Source organism: Lagenorhynchus albirostris, chromosome 1 (genome assembly GCF_949774975.1).
Source record: "Lagenorhynchus albirostris chromosome 1, mLagAlb1.1, whole genome shotgun sequence".
Taxonomy (NCBI): Eukaryota; Metazoa; Chordata; class Mammalia; order Artiodactyla; family Delphinidae; genus Lagenorhynchus; species Lagenorhynchus albirostris.
In genome coordinates this window covers 84,180,423-84,204,091 of record NC_083095.1, presented here as the reverse complement: position 1 = coordinate 84,204,091, position 23,669 = coordinate 84,180,423, and the positions used below count along the sequence as shown (strand labels likewise).

General features: G+C 55.8%; 1 protein-coding gene across 6 annotated transcripts; it reads right to left on the bottom strand.

Moving 5' to 3' along the window:
* Positions 1-23,265, bottom strand: BAHD1 (bromo adjacent homology domain containing 1). Of its 6 annotated transcripts, none has more exons than XM_060147311.1 (7): positions 23,113-23,265; positions 7,378-8,817; positions 5,229-5,611; positions 4,086-4,245; positions 3,606-3,682; positions 2,759-2,859; positions 1-2,282 (listed from the first exon to the last, which is right to left on the bottom strand). In XM_060147311.1, exons 2-7 carry the CDS (start codon positions 8,801-8,803, stop codon positions 2,093-2,095), a joined length of 2,337 nt encoding a protein of 778 aa, XP_060003294.1. In that variant the 5' UTR covers positions 8,804-8,817; positions 23,113-23,265; the 3' UTR covers positions 1-2,092. The 6 variants fall into 6 exon arrangements, with proteins under 6 accessions (XP_060003294.1, XP_060003300.1, XP_060003281.1 ...); XM_060147317.1 differs by lacking the exon at positions 23,113-23,265 and adding an exon at positions 22,928-23,041; XM_060147298.1 differs by lacking the exon at positions 23,113-23,265 and adding an exon at positions 22,842-22,983 and having other exon boundaries at positions 5,229-5,608.
* Positions 23,266-23,669: the final 404 nt, after the last annotated feature.

Here is a 23,669-nt window from a genome sequence, read left to right as displayed (position 1 = left end):
AATGGTCCTTTTCTAAATCAATACAATTTCTCAAATTTATTATTTTTTTTCTTAAAGAAGTACTTCTAATCTCTGTCAAAAGGGAGGTGAGGAAAGGTCCTCCCTCCCTTGTAAACACTGAAATACAGATCTGAGAAACCAGGGTCGACACACACAAAAAGTGCATTTTACAAAATATCAACTAAAATATATTTTACATGAATTATGCTTCCATTGAAATTCTACCAGCTGCATTTTCAGGTTCGAAAAAATATTTCCACATCTAAGAGATTTCAAAAGCATTTAAGTTGTGGGCAGTGGACCCTGCCTCCTGGGAGACGAGGGGCCTGATCTCCTGCTGGGTGAGGCTGGGCTCCTTGGCAGCAAGGGCCCAGCGCCCTGGGAAAGAGCAGGCTCCAAGGCTGGGTCTCCAGAGCCACCACGGCCCCACCCCACGGCCACTCTGCCAACCTCTCTTACTGCCCCGCCCTCCTGGACTGATGATGCCTTCCTCCAAACAGCTTATTCAATACAAGGGGACCCAAGTTCCTTCCCTTCAGGTTTGGGGTTGGGCTTCCCAAGTGTAAATTCACCTCTGAATGGTCCAGGCCTCACCCAAGCCCAATGACCAATCAGGAGCAGCCATCTGCTCAGGGACAGCACAGGGTTGGGGGATCGCTGGGAGTGCCCTCAGGATTCACTTCCACCTCCCGCCCAACTGTCCTCACCCAGTGCCACCTCCTCAGCCTGCAGGGTCTGTCTGCCCCTCCCTAGGGGAGGGGGACCCAGTGCTGCCCTCCTTGACTCCTGTCCCCAGGGTTGTGGCCTGTGGAATCACTCACGAGCATGTGCCCAGCGCCGGGCCCAAGCCACACTCCCTCTCCCTACCAGGCTCCTCTTTGGTACAAATAGGAAAGAACCAGACTGCTCCAGCTGCCACACGGAGTGCCCCAGGGCCAGGGCCAGGGCCTAGTTCTGGCAAGGATAGCAGGGGGCTGAGTCTCCTAATCTACTCTGGGGAGCAGCATGAGGTGAGAACAGGGCCCCTGGGCAACAGGAACAAACTGAAAATGCAGGTCCTTAGCTCCTAGAGTGAGAGGCTGCAGCTCAGCAGGTCTCTGTGGACTGATACAGTGTTGATTCTCGCTGGGATGTAAATTAGTGCAATCTACAAAAGACTAGGGTAAGAGGTGGCAGGGCAAGGGGAGCCACAGCACTCCTTTGGTTTGATTTCAGGTGGGTGTGGCTTGAAAAGTCATGTGTGAAGTTCTGCAAGAGGTTTCCTAAACCTCTAAGTGTAAGGCAAGAGGAAAAGTCTTCAATAAATCAGGTAGCAATTTTCCTTGCCCCCTGCCCCCACCCCCTCCCAGCTCCCTTCTGCTCTCCCAGACATGACAAACCCCATGTTGATCAGTTAATTTCTGGGAGGCCAGACCTGCTGGGTGGCCTTCACCAGGAGGTGGACAGGAAGCTGACTCCCACAAGGGGGCCACACCCATGACTGTGAGGGCTGGTAACTTGTCCCAGCACCAGGGGCTACTGCAGGGGCAAAGGAGGAATGCCAGAGAAAGGCCCCAAGTCCAGGAAGAGAAAGTCAATGCTCTGGGAGCCAGACTTTGGCTCCCTAGGCCTCAAAGGAATGAGCTCGGAGCTGTGCTAGAATCTGGGAGAGCCTGGTCCCAGGCTAATGGGGAAGCAGCGGGTCACAGTGGGTGAGGTAAAGCTGGCTCCCACTCCCCCCTGAAGGGCCCAGGGGAGGACAAAGAAGGGCCTGGTTCCTGAAGGACCTTCCCCCAATCCCCCCAGGGGCCATGCCCCTGAGGCTTGGCCCAGCCTCAGGGAAGACTGCTTCTTCAGGAGCCTCTGCCCAGGGGACCACAGAGAGGTGCCCTGGGCCAAGCTGAGGGCTCTGATGCTTTTCGTATACCCTGGCCTCCCCTTCCCTCCCATGGGGCCCAAATCCATAGGGGCCCCTGCCCTCCCCCCACAAGAGAACCACAGGCCAGCCACCTCAGGCTCCTGTGGCCCCTTAACCAAGTGCTGTGCTTCAAGCAGTGCCCCCTGCCCTGAGCCCCACTTGCCCGTGGGCAGCCCCAGTGTGGGCGTGAGGGGGCTACTGTGGGTTCTTGAGGATGCGGCCATGGCGGAAGTCATAGACATGGCGGCAAAGAAACACCAGCTCAGGGTCCGTGTCCTCGGGCACTGTGCGGTGTGGCGGGGTGGAGTAGTCCGCAGAGGGGGGCACCAGTGCTGTCTTTCGGCTGGGGAGACCCTCGCCTCGACGCTTGGCCATGGCACAGAATCTGCAGTGACACACCATTCGCTGTCTTTACCACAGCTATCTTAGCAGGAAGACCAATTCCTTCCCTACCCTGCCCAGAGGGCTGGGACACCCCCTCCCACCTCCACAAGGGCAGGTGCTGCCTCCATCCCTGTCCTGGGCCTATGCCCTCTCTGCCAACCATCTTCTCTGTCACTGGGGAACCACACCTACCAGGGCCTCCCTCCCAATCACCTGTCAATTCTCCTTGACTTTTTCTGAGAGCAGTACTCTAACTATCCCCGACTCTGCAACTCTGCCCCAATCACTCTGCCTCAGAGGGGGAACAATTTTTCTTTTTTTTCCATAAAAATTACATGATGGAAGCAGACTGTGGGAAGAAAGTTCTAGGAGGTCAGGCCCAGTGAGTCAGATCCCCTTGGGGATCACAGGCAGCACCCAAATAGCCCTGGGAATTCTGAGGGGAGAGGCTAGCCAGAGGTACAGGGCACCACCCACCTGCAGTACTCAGCAAAGGTCAGCACGTAGCACTTCTCTTCAATGCAGGCCACACTATTCTGATCCTGATGTCTCGATGCAAAGACTTCATTCTGCAAAGGCTCAAGGGGAGGGAGGAGGAGGTTGGCTACCAGGGTGGGAAGCACCTAGCTCCAGGAGCAAGGCAGACATTAACCACTCTGTTGGGACTCCTGACCTGAGATAGACAACTCCAGCTAGTGCCCAGGAAGCTAGGGAGCTTCCCTGGAATTTCAGCCTAACTGCTCCTCATCAAGCAGCCCAAGGCATTCCTCCCAGGTCCTGTCCTACTCAGGAGCAGCCAAGTACCCGCTCCAGCCTCTGACTGACATCAGCCTCCCGACCCCCACCCCAGCCCAGGGGAGGAGAGGGGAATTGGTGTGCATTCTCCCATTTAGATGAAAAGTCCCAGAGAGGGGAAAAAAAGTAAAAGGGAGCCCAGACCGGGGGTGGAGCAACCCACACACGGCTTGGTAGATAGCAAGGGGTGTCAGTAGAGACTTTTCTCCCCTCCCTCTCCTGCTGCAGACAGTAAAGGTGTGCAGCTCCACCTCCCCTTTCCTGTCGCCAGGAAGACACAACTACTTGCTCCCATTCTGGCACCCTGCTCTTGGGGGCTCCCTTTCTGCCCCACCTTTCAAGACAAAGGTTACTATTCCCTTCAAAACATGAATTGGGGCAGTGTTGGGAAAAGAGGCTAGAACTCAGGCCTTTCCCCAGGTTCTCTGGTGTCCAAGGTAATGAGTCCAGGGACTTGAATGCCCAGGCTGCCCCACCCCCCCATACCACGTTCTCAGTGCCCCAGCCTCTCCCCCGCCAGGCAGCTCACCTCGTGCATGCTGGGACTGCGGCCTCCCTGTAAGTGCTCTGGTCTGTAATACCACAAGAGGCTCATCATCAGCTCTCCTAGGGGGGAAAGAGAAGCAATCAGGGCTTGAGCTGGCAGCTCCAGAGTTACTTAGATAGGCAGGCGGGCTGGCCACCTGCCCTGGAGGCTCATTCAACTTCAAAGCCTAGGCCAATTCTGCAGGCTCTGGCCACCCCTAATCCCTGCCTTGGGCCAACTCTGGCAATTCAGTGGCCTAGAATGCTGTTAGGCATGGAGGAAGGAGGAGGAAAAGGCACTGACAGGTGAGGCAGGGTGACAGGCGCTCAGGCCCTGATGGCTGGAAAGGTTAATGAGCTGATCCAACCCAAGCACAAGGCCGTCTGCAGCCCTGAGCACCAGACAGACGCTGGCTTAGTGGAAGGCAGACTCTGCCAAGGACGCAGGACACTAGTGCCAGGTCCAACTCTAGACAAGGGGTACCTGATTCCGGGTTCTCCCAGAGGGCAGAGATCTTGGCCACATAAGGTGTGGACGTCTTTCGAGGGCCTGACTTGAGCAGGACAGTGTCCCGGACTCGGATCGTCTCTCCATGCCGCTCCACCGCCTGGTAGCTCTTTCGGATGGCTGGTTCCGGTTCATCCTGAGCAACAAACCAATGACATAAACAAGGCTTGTGGGGCCGCATTCAGCATGCGGAGGGAGTGACATCCTCTCTGTGCTCTCCTCAGGGCAGTCAAACCGCTGAGGATGGGAGACTGCCAAAGTGGTTTGCACTCTGGCCCCTCCTCCCTGAGCCTGGCTTTCAGGGGCAGGAAAGGGAATCCTCACCGTTGGAGAAAGGAAGAGAAATGGGAACAGGGGTAAGAAAGTGGCTCGAAACTTCTGGGCCTGCACTCCGACCATCACACTCACGACAGCTGGCTCTCGTGCTCCAAGCCCCCAGCACCGGGCAGGTCCTCAAGATTCCTAATGGGCAGTCTGGGTTTGACTCTTAAACCACCATGGTATAAGCAGCAAAGCCTTATCACAGGCAAATGACTTAATCTACTGCTAAGCCTGTTTCCTCGTCTGTGAAATGAGGGTAGTTCTAGGACCACGGGGTGTGTGCGTACCTCACGGGGCGGCGGTGATGATGAAAGCGGATAATGCATGTAAAGTGCTTAGTTCGGTTCTGGCACCTAAGACGTGCTAGATACATTTCAGTCTACGTTCTTTTCATCATCCCAGATGTTCCTGTATCACCAATTTTCTCTGCCTATCCCAATTTCCCCTATACATACTTATCCAAAAAGCCTCCAGGGAAGTCCTCCACTTTATAATCCGGGATGAGAGGTGAAGACACTTCAGGAGGCTTCCCTAAGAGTCGGTGACAGAGATGGCAGCCACCAGCTGTGACTGACTGTGCATTCCGTGACTCCCCAAGGCACAGGGCACAGGATCAGTACGGGTTGGGGGAGCAGGCCGGGCCAGTGTGATCAGTTCCTGGGGTACAACTGAGCTTGAACCCCTTGTCACTTCTCAGAGTGGCTAGAGCCAGGGGTTCCTGGGACCCAACTCACTGCAGGTCCTATGTCCCTAACCGCCACCCTCCCTTCTCCCCATCAGCTGAGAGCTGGCACTCACCAAGACATAGACGGCTTTCTCACAGGCAGCCCCAACGGGCGCCCAGCCGTTAGTGCGGCGGCGGCGGCGGCGGCGGGGGCGTGGGCGCTGGACGCGAGGCTGCTTGGGGTGGCTGGGCCTGCGGGCAGCCTTGCTCCGCGCAGTGTGCCTACAGCTAGAGCCCGTGCGCAGACCTGACTTGGAGCCGCTAGGAGGCTTGGCGCTCTGAGGGCATGCACGAGCTACCGTCTGGGGCTCCGAGGTGGGTGTCTGAAGATGGGGGACAGGCTCTGCTGCAGGTGGCACGCTGGGCACAGGGCATCCCAAGAGGGGGTGGGCAGGTGAGGCAGGGTGGCCGGCTTCTGGGAGAGGAAATTCCAGCTGGCCCAGGGACCTGCAGCCTTCTGGGAAAAGGAGAGAGGGAGGTCAGGGCAGGTAAGGATAAGCAGGGAACCCCCAGTCCCTCTGCTTTCAGAGCCTTCTTCTTTTAATTCTAAGCGTGAACCCAAAGGCCACTGAGGTGGCAGGTGGCGTCAGAGGCTGTTAAGGGAGATGATCAGTGACTGGCCAAGGGTTTTTCTTGACCTTGGAGACTGGCCCACAGACATCTCCATCTCCTCTTCTAGCCTGAGAGAAGGGGAAGTAATGGGAATGGCATCTCTAAGCTCTGACTTAATCTTCCTTCTCTAAGGTTTCCACCGTACTTAGGAGCAGGGGATCTGGAGTGAGACCAGGATATGAGTCCCAGATCTGCCACTTACCAGCTGTGTGACTTCAGGCAAGTCACTTTACCTTTCCGTGCCTTGCAACAGAAGTAGTAGTTGTGAGTATCATATAGTGTGTCCTAGGTGTTTTCCTATCAACATATTAATTCTTCACATCCTTACAACAACCCTATGAGGTAGGTACCATTTACCCCCATTTTACAATTAAGGAAACTGAGACACAGGGTGGTTACTGGTTTGTCCCACAGTCACGTGGCTGAAGAGGTGGGGAGAACATTTCAGTCTGGCTCCAGAGTCTGTGCTCAATTAACATGCCACATGGCCTCCCATATATAAAGCACTAAGAACAAGCGCCTGGCACATGGTGCTTACTGGTGTCCCAGGGCAAGGGGCTAGGGGTCTTGGGTCCCACAGTTTAAGTGACTAGACTTAGAGAGTGGTACGGAAGAAAAAGAAGAGCCTAGAAAGAAGCTTGTTCTCATTTCTTAGAGCTCCAACTCATGCGAGAACCTGAAACAACCAGTCTGGCCAGAGTCAACCAGTTTATTAAGTTGTTTTATGGACCCCTTCAAGAAGGGCTGTGCAGGGGAGGGGAGAGCCCTGAGAAGGCCTGGCCCCTCACTTCACCAGCAGCAGGGCAGACCTGCTGGCTAGCATGGCTCTGGTCACCTCACTTCCACCCAGGAGCCAGGAAGGGAGCCTGGAGAGGCATGTGAGGACACTCCTGCCAGTTTGGGGAAAGAGAGATCACTTAGGGATGTCTCAACAACTACAGCACGAGACTCTCAGGTGTCTGGATCTTGCCAAGAAGGTAGACACCAAAGCCCAGGCCCTGATGGCAGCCTGTCTGTTCTCAGAGTGTGCCCACCCGGTCTGTATCTAGCAAGGTGATTCTAAGTCTGAGCATTACTTCTCTTTCAAGGCCTGTATGGCCAGGACGAAGCTGTCCTATTGCAGCTGGTACCACCTACGGGGCCTGGTACCCACCACCCCTCCCGTGAATGCTGAACTCGGTTGGCATGCAGATGGTCTGGGTTCCCGGGAAGTAAGGAATTCTAGTTTTCCTCGAGGAAGGCAGAAGGACATGGGAAGAACTTGGCAAAAGTGCTAATTTCAGCATCTAACTTGCTACTCAGAGTCTAAGAATGGGCATCCCAGTGGAGAGGGAGGAGAGACACACCCTGCCCACTTCACCACCACAAAGCTACCTAACTGCCATGCCGAGAAACCTCCATAGACAGTGGGGACGGAGCAGGGCTGCTAAGAGCTAAACACGGGCCTCTTTCCTGGGAATCTCCTAGGCTGGGGGCACAAAACTAGAGGAATCCTCCCTTCTCAAAACCCCCGACTCTCCCACGCGGTAGACAGACGCCAGTGCGCCCCACCCTCCTGGGACACTGCTTCTCAGAGACTCCCTGGTGTACCCCACCTCCAGGAAGGCATACCTGCTGCAAAAGGCATTTTGGAGGGGCAGCCGCCACAGGTAGTGCCGATGTGGGTAAGAGACGGGGGCAACATTTCACAGATGCTGTAGCCATTCACTCCAGTATCCTCACTGGAGCAGTAGCGAGAACCCCATGGAGGGTGCTGGAAGTGGGTGCCCGTGGCGGGCACTGAGCTCGGGGCCAAGAGGAGCCCCGCGTTAGCTGCAGCCACTGGGGACAGCTTGTCCTCGGGGAGCACGGAGCAGGAGGGGTAGCCCCCACACCGCAGCCCGGCCTGGCTGCAGTACAGGTAGAAGCTGCCTAGCGCGGTGAGCTCAGGCCCACCACACAGGCCACTGTAGTCGGCGGGGTTGCCAGGCATCGGTAGCGGGGAGAGCTGGGGTGCGGGGAAAGAGGGCTGGTGCAGTTCCTGCTTGGGGGCAGGTGACTCCTCGCCTGGGCGCCCGGGCTCCGGCTTCAAGGCTGCTTGCCCACCCATCAGCAGGGGCAGGTGAGGGCGCAGCCCCAAGGGGCTCTCTAGAGCCTCGCTCAGGGGCTGGTAAGGTGGCTGGCTGGACGGCCCACGAGGGGTGGCAGATGGCCATGGCTCCTCGGGGTGTCCTTGCCAGCCGGGTGGGCCTGCAGCCTCCCCAGAGCCAGCCCCCTGCCGGGCCTTGGGATAGTTCTTGCCATTGACCTTGGCCCACTTTGGCCTCGGGGCCCTCAGTGCTGGTGGCTCAGTGGAGTGCCCATCTGCTTCTGGATGGGCACGAGGCGGCCGCAGGGGTAGCTCCCGCTCCTGGCTCAGCTTTAGGAAGGCAGCTGCATTCAGGCTGGCCAGTCTCTTGGGAGTTGGATCGCCATCTCGGCGGGCCCCTTCATCCGGTGCTGGCTCTGGGGACAGGTCCCGACTTCCTCCGAGGTCCCCCAGCCGGGGCCGCTTCTTGGAGGAGGCCCAGCCTCCAGTGGCCCGGTCACGGTCCCGGCTGCGGTGGGGGTCTCCCCCTCGGCTGCGGCGGGTGCCCATCAGGCTGCTGGTCTCTTCCCGCTCCAGCAGCAGGTTATTGAGGGCCTCAGCGTTGAGGGAGGCCAGGCGCCGCTTGCGGGGCTGGGGGAGGCCAGTGTCCTCACTGGATGGGGCCGGGCTAGGGGGCTTGGGCAGGTCGGGGGGCAGCTCATCAGCCTCATCTGCGCTCCGTGGACCAGCCACATTCTCCAGGCGGGTCAGCAGCACTTTGCAGGCCTTGGGCTTCTCGGGAATTAACGGGCGCTTCCGCAGTGGGTAGTTCTTGCGGCGCCCCGTGAGGTGCCCTGGGCTCTCAGGAGGACCTGGCTCCACACCCTCTGCCCCCTGCTCCATACTGCTGCCTTCCATCTGCAGGGGCTCCTGGCGGCCCGTGGGGCCCGAACTCAGCATGGAAAGAGACTTCCTCCGAGTGTGTGTCATGGAGTACCTCCAAGCTGCAGGACATAAGGCAGGCAATGAGAGAAGCCTGCCCTGGCCTGCTTTCTCCCCCACTGCAGCCCATCCCGCATCCCCTGCAGTAACTCTGGCCTGCATCCCCTGCAGTAACTCTGGCCCGCATCCCCTGCAGTAACTCTGGCCACTCACTCCATCTCCAGCTTGGATGTTCCCGGGACACCCCCTTCCAGAGTGCAAAGGTCTAGCGGGGTCAGGCTACCAGCAGCTGTGCAAGGACTGGCTGCCCCACTCTCCTCTGAACCAAGCCCCTGGGGACCCTATGGAGCAATGCAAACCCCAGAGCTGGAAGACAGAAGAAGCTGGGGGCAAAGCTCTCGGTTGTCTCCACCTGTTCTTCTCCCACTAGATACTCATCGTAGGACAGGAGGAGACTGTCCTGAGGACATGGATCCAGGATAGGGGCTTGGGTGGTGGGAGCCCACCAATTCCTTCAAAGACATTATCAGTCCCCTCCCCCTTCTCGAGGCTTCTGAGATTGGCCACAGGAGGATAAGGAGATGGACAGCGAGGAGCTGAGATGAGGAACCTGCCTGCTGTGCCGTGGAGGAGGCAAAGTCCACCTGTGAGGACACCTGCCTGGCACATACAGTAGGACAGCCATAACCTGGGTATTGCTGGAAAGCCCCCTCAAGAGTGAAGGCCTGGCTGTGAGGAGCCTGTGGGGGGAGGTCTCAGCCAGCCCGTGGAGCCAGCCCCACCTTAGTTCAGATTCCAAACGGCCCAGTGCCCGTGCCTGGGGGAGGGATGTCAGTAAGGCTGGGGCCAGCATTCCCAGGTAGGAAACCCAGGGACCACACTCTAGACCTGTGGTACAGCTTTAAAGGCCCACCAGCCACTAAGAGCTGGGAAAAGAAAGTACCAAATAGAAGAACTAACTCAGGCGACAAACCCAGGCAGCCCTGTTAGTCCTGCCTTATTCCTCAGGACTCCCTCCTTGTAGGCAAGATGCCAGGCAGGGGGCAGGATGGGGGTGAGTCACAGGAAACCCAGAGCTCCAGACAGAAAATGCCTGCGACCAGGCATCATCCCTTAACTTTGCTTAGCAGACACCCTCCCCACCTCCAACATACCTGGGCCCCCCGGGCACCCCCGTAAATGAAAAAGGCAGCAGGCTGTGTGCAGGAAGCTGGCACAGCCCAGGCAATGGAGAGCTGAGGGGCAGGGTCGGGGGACGGACACTGCCGGCATCGGTGGTCAGAGACTACTATGCTGTTCACTCCCTTCCTACACCCCAACAAAGCAAGATGCTGCTGAGTAAGGTGTCAGACGGAGCTCTGCCCTCCCCAGCACTCTGGGACCCCTCCTGCCCAGCAAGCTTTTCAGCTTGATTTCTCCGCTGCTATTGTTATTCACTCTCACTCCACCAGAGGAGCTGGGAGCAGTCCCTGCAGGGCCAGGATTTAACCGTGAAAGTCCCAAGCCTGAGGACTCCCAGGGAATCCAGAGCCCTTCCAGTAGCTCCTGTGGCCTTGGGCCAGTGGCTGGGGTCACTGGGTACCCTCTACCCTCTCTCCAGAGACATGCCACTAGTTGAGAAAGAGTGCTCCAAAAACCAGGCTGAGGGCAGCAGGGGTGTCCCTCACCCCTGAGAAAGAACTTGGAAAACTGGAAAAGGGAGGCGGGCTGCCAGGCATTGCTCTGGCCACATGCGGGGACCTGCATACCCAGAGACTAGGCCCCAGGCAGGACAGAGAGTCACAGAGGCAAATCCATTCATTCCTGAAGCACAGACTGGAGTGCTCCTGAAAAACCTCAGGCATCTGCTAGGCTACCTAAGATGCTTTCTTTCTTCTAATCAGGGTGTCCACCCATCCCTGATTGCTCAGCACGCTTATTAGCCCTCAAAAGAATCCCAGCTGCTTATAACCCCAGGCCCTTCCCTCAAGGGCAGGGCACCCCTGTGCCAGAGGTGAAGGAGCAGGAACAAGGAGAAGCACATCTGTATTTCCTAGGGAAGCCTGCGCCCAGCCCTCCCCCACCCCCAAAGGGCCTGGAGAAGGAGGACAGTGAATAGACCACACAGTTGAGCAGGGGCCAAAGCCCCTCAACAGGCCCCAAGTTACCAGAGGAGTCGGGCCTGGGAATGGCCGGTGGCCAAGGCTGAGGTCACCTGGGCTTATGGCCTTTAAGGACATGGACACCAAGCAGAGTAAGGAGGAGTGGATGGGAAAGAGAAAGCGAACACAGGGAGGTGTTTCCAAGCCTGGCCAATGAAGAGCTCTTAGCAGACCATGGTCGTCCTTGGTCTGCCCTCGCTTCCCCCCACCCTCAATTTGCTGGTAGACTTGCTACATGGATGGATGGCCCAGGGATTCTGGGATACTTGGTCCCACTCAGTCTTTCCCTTGCAATATGAAAAAGATTCGGAGAAAAGCCTTCCACTTTCGGGAGTCTGTCCCCAGAACCTGGGAATTTGTTTCCGGCAGAGTATCTCACTCCTTCACCTCCCTCTTCGTCCCTCAGGGACACCCACTGTCCCTGAGGCTGATGATCCCAGGAAGCTTCTAAATCAAAGGGTGCAAGTCACATTTTCAAATCAAGCATATTGGGCCTCCTGCTAGCCTCCCTTGAATTTGCCAAATCCCATCACCCGCAGAACTCCTTGCTTTCACGTGGTGCCTAAGGCAGCAATGTCACTCACGCTCCTGAGGAGAGGCTGGGGACTCTGCTGCCTAGCGCACTGCACTCCAGGCTGAAGAGAGTCAGTGAGTCATGCTTTGAAGCCAGATGGACGTGTGAGAACTTCGGCAGCAGCTTTTCCCTGGGGTGGGGCTGGGTGGAGGTGCGCCCAGCCTGCCAGGGCCCCTCCAACCTGCAGGGGTGGCCCAGCTCAATGGGGGAAGAAGATCCCGGGAAAGCAGGAGGCTTGGTTCCCATTCCAGCTCTGCCAACCATCCTGCTGTCCTGTCCCTCCCACTTACACACCAGCTCAACCAGGAACTTTCTGCCACTACCAACAGATAAGAGTGCCCTGCTTCTCTCAGACTACCCTCCTCTTCTCTGGGAAGCCCTGTCCTCCCAGGGGCAGGTAGTTCAGGCACCCTCGGGAGAAGGTTCCTAGGAGGGACTCCCCAGGGCGTCTTAGAGCTCGCCTAGACCATGTCAAGCAAGCCCTCACTGAAGAAAACCAGTCTGAAGCACAGTGGCCGGCTGGTGGTCCTCCGAGCCAAAGACCCAATGAATCAAAAGTTGAATCCAAAATCACAAGCCTAACCAGGGCTGGGAGAAGTCATCTCCACAGAAATAGAAAAGGAGGGAGGCCTTATCTTTTGCCCTCAAGCTGCAGCAGCACCTTATACGTAGCCCCCACGGCCCACCAGGGCAGGTGGAGGACACCCAAGGTACTGTGTGCAAGAGCAGGTCAAAGGCCTGGAGGAGATGGGCTGTGGGCACCAGAGGAGAAACGAGGGCAAGGGTGGGGGCCTGGATGAGCAGGTCGAAACCAGATCACTCCCCCAAGCAGAGGCTGCCCTGGGGCAGAAAGAGGCCCTCAGCCTTGGCCATGGCTCTCCCTAACTTACCCAGCTCTAGGCCACACCCACACCCCCATCATTAGGGGTTCAGGACCCAGGGCTCTGCCCCACTGCTCTTCCTGAAACCTCTCTTACCCACTGCACTTGAAATTATGCTTTTCAGGCTTTTTGGTTTATCTGTAATGGGAGGGAGTACTTGGGGTTGGGGGGGCGGTCTTAGGTAAGAGCAGACCAGGTGGTCCCCTGGGTGAGGGTCAGGAAGGGCCCTGACCCAAGCCACCTCCCTCCAATTACCCCTAAAGCCACACAGTAGGCACCGAGTTAAGTAAGCACTGCCCACTTCTGCAATCTCTCTTGGAATAAAATAACCCCCTCCGCCACCCCTCAACGGAATAATACTTTTTCACGAACACTGAGTTTCTTGACTCTGCTATCAGAGAAGAAAAGCAGGAAGAGCACAAAGGCAAGCTCCTGTTCTTTTAAATTTAGTTGATGTTACTTCATGGAAAAACAGAGAGGTGAAGCTCCTGAAATTCTTGTGATAAAGCCAGATAAAGATGCGGCTGGTATCTCTTGAACCCCCTAGAGCCGGTAAAATGGCAACAGCCAAAGCTTTAAGTCAGCCAGACCTGGATCCAGCTCTGGCCCTCATGAGCAACTTACCTAACTTTGCTGAACTTCAGATGCCTCATCTCAAAGAGACACATCAGAAAGAACTTTACTTAAGAGTGGTGGTGAGAATGACACTAGGGACCATGCAGGAGCCTAGCAGAGTAGGAACCGGGCAGGCCAACATCCTGGGGATCCCCTTCTTTCAGACCCACAGACAGTGGAGGGTGGCCTGCCCTCAGCCCTCGAATCCCCACATTAGGAGGAGTCCAGAGCCACCGGGAGTGGTGAGAAATCTGAAAACGCAGCCTGTACCTGACCCCTGCTCTGCTACCGTTCCATTGAAAACACCCGAGTGTCCACCCCGGGAAACGCAGCCGTGCCACCCTTATCCCACTCGGGACTCAGTCTGGGGTGAACTCTGGGGGGCTCGGTTTACAATGCAGCGAAGAGGGCAGGGGCAGAAACTGTATCCCACAGACCCTGAATAACAGCTCCACGCCTCCAAGAAACAAGAAAGGCGAGATCTTCAGATGCTAAAGGCCCAGGGGATGGGGTCAGAGGGCACTCGCTCTGCCTGCTGCTGCCATCTGACTGCAGCTTCAGTGCAGGCTCCCAGAGAGAGCAGAAGCCTTGGCTCCAGCAGCTCAGAGCTCAAGCCCCAGGGTACTGCCCCGAAGAGAGGGCCTCCCTGGTGCCCATTCAGCCTCACTTGCTGTGGGTACTCAATTTACTCTGCAGTCAGGCTGGGACCCTACAAACACCTGGGCAGGAAGCACGGCGCCTGACCAAAGGGAACTGGCCTGACCCGTCTGGATGCGGCTTGTTTTATAGACTGCCCTCGGGTCGTGGCCATCTGAGGAGCTGGGCCCGCCTGCCCCGGAGGCACCAAGCCTATCTCTGGCCTGTCGACCACCTGCTCCTCACACTTCACACTGGGGGCTCCCAGGAGCCCAGAGAGGCAGGAGCAGCAGTGCAGGGGAAGGCCCATCCCCACCCCACACAGGGTCCGGTGCAGCCACCGGCCCAGCCCCACAGCCAGGCCCCACCTTTGGCTACTCCTGTCCACGCTGAGCATCCCAGCGGGAGCGCCCAGACACACGCGCCCAGAGCTACACCTGAGCATCCAGAACCTCCACGTACTGCTGGCTCTGGACCCAAGGCCAGATATCACACCTCTTGTTAACATCTCTGTGGGGAGGGAGGGGACTCAGACTATGAAATGGACCTCTCCATTTTACATTAGAATTGCAATTAAGTACAGGAATATAGTAACAGTAGAGTTGGTGGAATCTCCTTCACCTTCTCACTGGAAACAGCCAGTCCCTAGTCTCAGGGCAAGGCCCTTCCTTGCAGGTAGGGGGGCTGAGAGTGAGGGAGACAAGACTTACCCCTGGGACCTGTAAGTCAATATATACACACAGACCCCTGAGTGAGGACAGTGGGCAGAGAACACTGTATTTTAGTCATACCACAGTGCTCTGCTCTAAGAAACTCAGCCCTGACAAATTAGAAGGTAATCACATGCAATACAAAACTAGTCTGTAGAGGCTTCCTCTAAGGCACATGTCCCTACTGAAGGCAACCTACCTTCCCCCAGCTTCTTCCCAGTGCCCAGCTCCTGTGTGCACCAGGCAGACCTCTATGTGCAGGTGTCGGTCCAGCTAAGCCAGAGCACCCGTCGCTCACTCCCAGGCACACGGCACCTCTTGTGACCTTTGCTCATTCAGCCAACGTTTGCTGGCCCCTCGCCACAGCTCAGCAAGGCAAGACCCACACGGGGCTGGAAGCCACTTCGTGCCACTGCTAATCCGAAGTGGGTTTGGTCAATGGCTTGAACTTCTCTGAGCCTTGGTTTCCTTACCTACACAGCAGGGTTGTTACGAGGATCAAGTTAAATAGGAGTGTGTGTCAACTGCCTAGCAGAGTGCCTGGTATACAGCAGGCGCTCAACACAAGCTCATTCTTTCCCCATACATGTCAAGTATCACGCCAAGTGCTGAAGAAAAATGCAAAGCAGACTGAGGAACTGGAGCTTGGGCTGGTAGGAAGACAGAGGGCAAGACAGCGTGACAGGGCTGTGACTGAGGGCTTGGAGCTCGGTACAGAGAGCTTGGCTCCATGGCAGCTTCCCAGAGGGCACATTTGAGCCAGGACTTTCAGACTCTTACTGAGGGTCTACGATCTACTTCTTGCCAGGTGTACTAAGCCCAATGGGAAATGGGCAGCACTTTGAGAAATGTGCTTCCTAAACATTTGGAAAGGGCGGGAGACAAATGCAGCTTTCCCCAGACTCACCACCATTGGCTCCATACAGGATTACTCCAGGCTGGGGGACAGGGAGCGCCAGGCTAAGGCTCCCTCAGACCCTCCCACCCAGACTCCACAGTGCACAGACCAGGCCAGAAGCAAATCTCCTCCTGGAGCAGGACCCATTTGCTCCTGGCAGTTAAAGTGTGGAAAAAATAAAGCAGGAACAGGGACAGGGAACCTCAAGGCTCAGCAACAGGTCAACCAGGAGGAAACCTCGTGTACTGATGCACCGTTCTTCAAAAAACGCAACAGCTCACCAGCCTGCTCCGGGCACCTGCCCAGGAGTGGCAAAGGATATGTGCTGGTTCAACCACCAGGACACTCCAGGAACCAGTAACTTGTTTTTCTAAGATGGCGTGCCAAGACTGGAGGTGCAATCTCTTGTCCTGAACACAAGAAACTGGCCAGCCAGGCCAACATGGGAGCTCTGCCCTTAGCCTCCCCAGCAAAGTGCTGATGTCCTGAATGAAACAGCCATGAGGAACAAGACCCAAGACCAGGGCTTCCCAGTACTCCCACAGCACGAACAGAAACACAGGCAGCCAACCTGAATATCTCACGCCTAACCAATTAACTGTTTAGTAACACCCTCATTATGCAAGCTCTGCAGGGACAGGCAGGCTCTGCCTTCCTTACCAATAAATCTTATCCACAGGGCTTAGTAAGAGCTTACTGAACAAATGAAGATCTGGGTGCCCACCTGCTCCATCCCATATAACATTTCCACCCTAGACTGATGGCCCAACTTACAGCCCAGAGAAACTCTAACCTCCAAACTATCCCTCATCCCCAGGAGTCCACCTTGCCTCTTCAATATAATCTACAGTTCAACAGGCTACTTTAGGAATTCTCTCATATTACACAGCACAACCTTCTTCCACGACTGTCCTCTTTCTTCTCTCTCCCAACCTGCCTAGCTATCTCAGGAGACTATTCCTCTCGTTCCACTTACTTCTTACAGTCACCGTCACTCTCATTCATCCTTGCCACCCCCCACTCCCGGTGGCTGATATCATCTCACTCTAACGTGGAGAAAACAGAGAGGCAGAAGAACTTGCCCACACTCCCACACCATCGAGGGCAGAGGCGGGGTGGCTGGTGTCAGTCCCCAAGCCCACGCCCCAAACCGCAACACAGGACGGCTGCTGAGTCACAGACCAACATTCGAGATCAACTTGCATGTGCAATTCTGCTTCTCTGTGCTGTTTTAATTATTGGCATTAACACATTATTAGTTTTTCCTGATTTTTCACGACAAAAGAATTGAAAATGTACTACGATTAAGAGCCATCTATATACTGGCCAGGGAATATAAACATAATTTTACAAACTGTTTCTACAGGAAAGTCTCTCAAAGTTCCCAATATGCTCTTAGATGCACTTCTGAAACAAACCCATTTTATATCCTCGAAAGGGGTAAGGGCTGCAAAGACATGTTTTCTTGATTTTAACAGTCAATCCAGGAAAGGAGTCTACAGACTGCCCCCCCACCCCATGCATCTAACCACATCTCGAATCAGATGAAATCTCCATCACGGACTGCAATGAAGACAGAAATTTGGTCATCACACTCCAAACAGCCATCTTAATATTTGAAGATGTATTACCTGACCTCTATGGCTACCTCTTTGGGCCAAATAAGTCCAAGTCCTTCCAATTTTCTCTGACGATTATCTCTTACAGTCATTTCATCTGTTTTACAATTCTTTTCTACACTTTGTCCCAACTGTGTGAACGCCTCCAGGGACACCCCTCACTACTGAGGAGGGCCTGCTGACCCTGACTATAGTGGAATCGTGACTCCATCTTCCATTCTGGCATACACATCAGGATATCCTGGCATCAAGCAACACCCTAATACCTTTGCTGTGGTATCTGCAAAGATGCTCTAAAAACTAATAATTCACCTCTAGGGAATTCCCTGGCAGTCCAGTGGTTAGGACTTGGCGCTTTCACTGCTGAGGCCCGGGTTCAATCCCTGGTAGGGCAACTAAGATCCCACAAGCTACAAGACACAGCCAAAAAAACAGTAATAATAATAATTCACCTCTAAACCACCTGGCCGGATGAGAATGTGATTAACAAACTGAATTTTCCCCAAACATTTAGACAGGCAGCTGCCGTTGAAGAAGGGCTACCCCTCTCCTCTGCAGGTAGGAAACTGAAAGAGCTGCATGTAAGGAGGGCTGGGGCCCAAACAGGCACTGAAGATGGAAGGGAAGTATGGGGTGGTAAGTACCACTCCAGGTGAGACCCTGGGGTCACAAGAGGCAGAGACACACCAGGTGTCTTAACACACCAGGTGTGTTAAAGCCCCCACCCTCATCCCGCAAACCTATTGGAACAGAAACATTAGAAAAAAGATGCAGACCTCAAGTTTCTGCCTGGCATTGATCCTGTTAACTAAGACCAGTCACTTGTCATTTTTTCATTCAGGTAACTTGGTTATGGTGCCTCAGAAATAAGCTCCTATTTCAAACCTCAGAGAGGCTGAGAGACAAACCCATTCTCTTATTCGTGGTGCCTGCAGAAGATCTCAAGGGCAATGTTATTATTATTGTTATTATTACTGGTGGGATGCTGAGACAGGTTAATAACAAACCATCTTTGCAGGTGTTTCCCACTGGGAAAAATGGAATCTGGATGAAAATGCTTCCCGGGACATCACACAAAGTCCTGGATGTGACTGCCCTGAGGCCTGCTCACCAAACCCACCACAGTTAGATCCCCAGCCGCTAGACCAAGTCACCTAGGGCAGGACACCAATACCTCCACTGCACCCCAGGGCCAGGCTAGTACTCAGCCACTCTGCAAAGCCAGCTCATTGGAGCCAAGGGCACTTGTCTGGCCCTGAGCAGAGCGCCTGCAGCCTCAGCCTCACGGCCACTGCTGCTGTTACTTCTCCCTATTAGCCGGTTTACTGCTCATTAGTGGCAGTACCAGGAGGTGAGCAGGGGAAACATAAAGGAGTTGAAATTCAAACCAGTCTATTTTACTACAGTTAGGTGTCTCCCCTAAAAACAGGCAGGATTTCATCATCCAGGACCTCCCTGTCCCCTTCTCCGGGGAGGTAGAAGCAGCCTGAAGGGTGAGGCGCTGCAGAATCTCAGAACCCAGGTGCCAGGAGCCTATGCTTCTAATCATCACAGGCTCTTGACTAAATGCTGTATTGTCCACCTTTTCAGGGTTAGCAGGCACTTCCAGCCATGAGGTGGCCCATCACGTCAAGGCCGGGGACCTGCAGAGCAGGAGCACTGGGGCTGCCCTCCGTGTCAAAGCACACTCTTCTTGTCCCTCCAAAGTCCCCAACACAATGGCAAGTTCACAAAGGAAGTGAGTTCTGCCAGACTATGCTAGCAAATTCCCATAAATACTGGGGCTGGGGTAGTATTGCTTATGTAAAATGCTTCCCCATTGAGAGATGCTGCTTTATTTACATTCTTCACAACCCATTCATAAAAAGGAGGCCCTTTAATGTTGGGGCTGTTCGTATAATGCTCCATAAACCCGGCAGCTTCAACTGGCGGCCTTAGTTCAACACAGGCAACTTCTCAACTCCAGAGACATTTTCCCCTTAAGCTTTTTTTTTTCTCTTTAATGACACCTTGCGACAGGGCGCTGAGGCCAGATGTTGCCGGAGCAAGGCCAAGAGGAGTAAGAACAGATAAAATGAAAACACACAAGTCCTCCTGAATGCTGGGACAGAGGTGGGGAGGAATGAAAATAAAGAAATCGAAAATCTCCACAGAACTCCAATGTGAACTCTGTATGCTGCGAGGCTTAATTCCTTTCAGGTTTACTGAAACTTCCTTTATGGATGTCAAAACGCTCCCCAACTTACACCTCTATGTACCAGAGACAGTGTGGAGGGGATTTTTTTTTTTAACCCCAAAGGAAAAGATAGAAAAAGGCTCTTTTTGGTTTTTAATCTGCATTGTGGGTGAATTAAAAAAGCAGAAATTTTCTCTGCTTCTTTGTAAAAGTGTTCCAGGAGCTGCTAGATCCAAGAGGGGCACAATTTGCTTAGAGTGGAGCAACTCAGACCATCCTCAGAACGAGAGGAAGGGCCGTGTTCTAGGACACACAGCACAAACAGCCCAAGCAGCTGAGAAGAGAGGCCAGGAGATGCATTATGAGGTAACCTGTCTCCTACTACTGTAGAAGCAAGAAGGAGAGAAGTAGTGCGGATTTTTTTTTAATTGACGGGGGAGCGGTCTGCATTGCCATGGCAACTGTGAGGGGTGGCATTCCTGCTTGGAAGGGAAATGCTGGTCCATTAATCATCAAACTGGGGCACAAAAGGGAGGTTTGGGGGAAAGGGGATGGATGCGGAATTTATTTTTTCAATGTCTACACTCAAACCAGTCACCAGTCCTCTCTCCCATTTCTCCCATGGCCCAGGGTTGGTGGTAAACAAAAACGGAAGTTCCAAGAGAGCTGGGATCATAAGCTCTCCTTTCTGATGGGTCCAGTGTGGGACTGATGGTGCCTCCCATATCAGCGATGCCTCTATAAACAACTCCTCCAACATCAGTCCCCAAAGCCCTGTCCACACGCCAGACCCAGGAATCTTCCTTTTCTGTTCTCAGAACCGTGTTTTCTCCCCCATTTACACCCAGGATTGAGAAGGGATAAAACATATGGATTCATTTAGCACGGACAACAAGGAAAATTGCATAAGAGCAGCAAAGCCGGGTAACGAGAATGGCCTGGTAAGGTAGGAGGAAAACAGGATTACAGTCCTTTTCCAATTCATGTCTATATGGTATCATGTGAGCAATCCACAGGACAGACACTTCACCAGCTGGAATATCAGAAGCAATCATTTGCTCCCCACGCTAAAGCACCCCAAATACACCCTATGTATATGCCTTAAAAAGGTCAGAAACCACCAAGAACTCCTATACTAGCATTTCTAGGGAAACAGAAGGGAACGTTTCCCTTCCGCTCCCACTCAACTAAGCAGCCAACTGCATTTATTCATTCAATAAAAACGATGTGCACAGCACTATACCAGAAATCCTAGAATACTCACACACACACAAAGGTTTAATACTCACACTGTCCTTGTCCTTAAGAAACTTCCAACTGACAAAAACACTCAAGAAGACACCATGTTATAAAATCCAGGGTCACAATCTCAGAGGCAAGCAACGCTGGCCTGGAGTGGTCTGAGATGAAGGATGAGAGTAGGGTTCAGGCAGGAGAAGAAGAAGGTAAGGGGCTCCTAACTGGGGACAACTGGCGAAATCAGCAGGAGCAAAGATGCAGGGAGATAAACATGCACAGCGCAGCATGGCTAGGGGAGAGCCTTAAGGGAGACTGTCTAGGATGAGACTGCAGGAAGAGGGGAGTCACTGCAAGTTTGTGGGTAGGGGAGTGACATGGGGAAAGGAGTGCTTTACAAAGAATGATCTACCAGCTGTGTACAGACTGGATCAGAAGGGCCAGAGGAAGCAGGAGGGACAGGGAGGTCATGATAACAACATAGGCCTGACATGGGAACAGCAGGGCAACAGAAAGGAAGAAAGGGAGGGAGATATAAAAAAGAGAGAAACTCTTCATTGGCTAAACTCTCCAGAGCAAACCCTCTTAAACACTTGATCTAACTGACATGAGTCTCCTGCCAGGTAAGAGCCTGTCAAAGAGGGAATTATTGTTTTGGCCATTCTCCTTTAGGTTCTGGTGGCCAGACAGGTCACCCCCTTCTGACTGCCACCAAAAGAAATCACATACATACTGGAGAGCCCCTCAGGAGACATAAAGACCTTGAGATGCTGCATCATCCTCTGGATCTTAGACATACAATTAAATTCTCTCAGAAAAACTTTAGTCTCCTGCATGAGGTAATACCTCCCTTTCCCACAAGCCTCAACTCCACCCAGGCTGGGGTCTAGACCCTCTTGGGGAGGGGGATGGAGTGTGGCTATGAATTAACTCCATGCTCAGACTAAGCAAGGGTGACACGCGGTTTTCCCAAGGAGGGATTACAGTCAACCACAGCTGGGAGCAGCTCATAACCAAAACCTTCCTGGGGTGGGACCCAGATTTTATCAAATATATACATTCTAAACACCCTAAGTCTCCCTGTTTTTGTGGTCCCAACTCTTCCATTAAGTATGGGATCACAGGAGAGGGCACAGGAGCTCTGAGTGGGTTTTTACATATGCAAAAACAGCATCCAGCTTAGAGCTGGTAACTGGTGGGGTCAGAAGCACTCATGGCTTAAGCCACTGGTTCCCAAATGTCCTCTACTTGGCCAAGGACAGTGGTGTTCCTCCAGGACATGTGGTCTCTCTGGGGTCCTTTTCTCCTTTTTGCAGAAGGCATGGGGGTGGAAAAGGTGGGAGGAAAGTCTCTCAGGTGATAGAAAGGAAACCTTTTTTATTTAATAATTAAATTCCTGCCTGGGTTTATAAACTCAGCTTCTCATTTCTCTATCTGAGTACCTTCTTTCACTAGTGCTGAAGGCAGTTGTCCATGGATTGCTGGAGCACTTCTGGGAGGTATTTCCTAGTCCCCAGTCCAACTGGTCTTCTGCCCTCTTAAGACTAATGACAATAGGCGACTGGGAGATGTCCCAGGTGGGATTAACCCTCTGCCTGTGGACAGAGTCTTCTTGCTGAAACCCCTCAGTCCTGGCAGGCTCTAGAGCTGCTCACCGGACTCTCTCCTGGTGAGTCCAGCAACCCGGTCGCCACCGGCCAGGCCCACCATGTGCACACCCCCACCTCTGTCCCTCTGTCCCTCTGCCCCACTGGGTCGACCCCACTCTTCCCAGAACAGCGAGGTGATCCGAGGCTGGAGCCGTGAGCCAGTGCCGCAGCTCCTCCCGGCGGTCGTCCCGGCCCCCGCAATCCCCAGGGCAGAGTCCGGCCCGGTCGCCCTCCCCTTGGGGTGGGTGGCTCGGACCCGCTCCCCTCCCCGACGCCACCACCTGCGCCCGCTCCGGCGCCGCCTTTGTCCGGCGCTTCGCCGCCAAGCGGGCCCCTCGGGCCCGACCTGACCCGGCCCCCGGCCCTGGAGGAGAAGCGGCGAGGCAGGCAGGGCCAGGCCCGGCCGCGAGCACTGGGTCCCGCTGTCACTTAGAGGCGGTCTGACAACTTCGATCCCCCGCCCCACCTCGGACTCGGCCGCTGCTCCGCACGGTCCCCGCCGGGCCTCCCGCGGCCCACACTCGCTTCTCGAACCGGTTCCCTTCCCTCTTCGGCGCCTCCCTTCCTTCCAGTCCGATCGGGTCTGGTCTACACTACCCCCCGCCCCGGTGTGGCCCTCATCCCCTGCCCCCCATCCAGCAATAACCGGTCAGCTCCCTGCGCGGGAGGGCGCCCCCCACCCTGTGCTGGCGATCCCGCGGCGCCGCCCCCAGCCGCGGCCCCTTGCCTCGGGGACCTCGATGGGGGGAGGGGGCACGGGGGGGCGGGGGCCTCGCCGCCCGCGCACTCGGAGGCGAGCCGGCTCTGCCTCGGCGGAGAAACGACCGGCGTCCTCCCGCCCTCCGCCGCCCGGGACGCCCGCGCCGCCGCCGCCCGGCCAAGCTGCCACACTGCGGCCCCCACCCACCCCGCCCCCGGCCTGCGAAGCGGGCGGCCCCCAGGGGCTGTCACCTCGAGGCGCTCCGCACTCCCCGATGGCGGGACCGTGGCGCCGGACCCGGGGGAGAGAGGCGGCACGAGCGAGCGGGCGGCCGCACCTGCTTCGCGTCGTCCGTCCGTTCGTCCGTCCCTTCCCGGGCTGGCGGGGGCGGCGGCGCGGCGCGCTCGGTGGGGCGCGCTGACGGGCGACCGGTCCTCTCCCCTTCACTCGTCTGCCTCCCTCGCTCGCTCCCTCCCGCTCGCTCGCCCCTTCCCCCATCCTCGACCGCGGCCCCTAGCTCACCGGGACGGCGGCGCGGACGGCGCGGCTCTGGGCTCCCGCAGGCCCCGGCCGGGCTGGAATCCGGCGGCTGGAACCCCCCGGGGGCGCTCAATTCCCGGGCTCCACGCTGCTGCGTCAGCGCCTCCTCCTGGGGGCCGGGGCCGGGCGGGCGGAGCGGGGGCCGCGGCCGGGCGGGGCCGTCGGGGGGGCGGGCGCGCCTGGCCGGGGCGGGCGGACGGCGGGGGCCGGACGGGCGGGGCAGGCAGCCGGACGGGCGGGCGGCGGGGGCCGGGCTCCGGGATCCGCTACGCCGCTCGCGGTTCCCCCACAAACTCCCCGAGAGCGGAGCCTCCGCCGCCCTCCTTCCTGCTTCCTCGTCCCCAGCCAATCAGCAGCGCGCCCCTCGGCCAGCTCCGCCAATCAGCCGCCCCGCCCTGCGCTGGCCCCGCCAGCCAATCCGGCCCTCGGCTCCCCCTCCCGGTCTCCAACCAATCAGAACCGTGGGTCGGTCGTCCCAACGCAGGGGGCAGCACGAGGCGGCCGCGGGAGGCGGTGCGGGGAGTGGTGGGGCCTGGGGG

Excerpts from the sequence above, each read along its gene's own strand:
- BAHD1 (XM_060147311.1), bottom strand. The coding sequence starts at position 8,803 with ATGACACACACTCGGAGGAAGTCTCTTTCCATGCTGAGTTCGGGCCCC. Across the intron at positions 5,612-7,377 it reads CAAAATGCCTTTTGCAGCAG|AAGGCTGCAGGTCCCTGGGC; the intron begins GTATGCCTTCCT and ends TCCTTTTCCCAG. Across the intron at positions 4,246-5,228 it reads AGAAAGCCGTCTATGTCTTG|GATGAACCGGAACCAGCCAT; the intron begins GTGAGTGCCAGC and ends TTTGTTGCTCAG.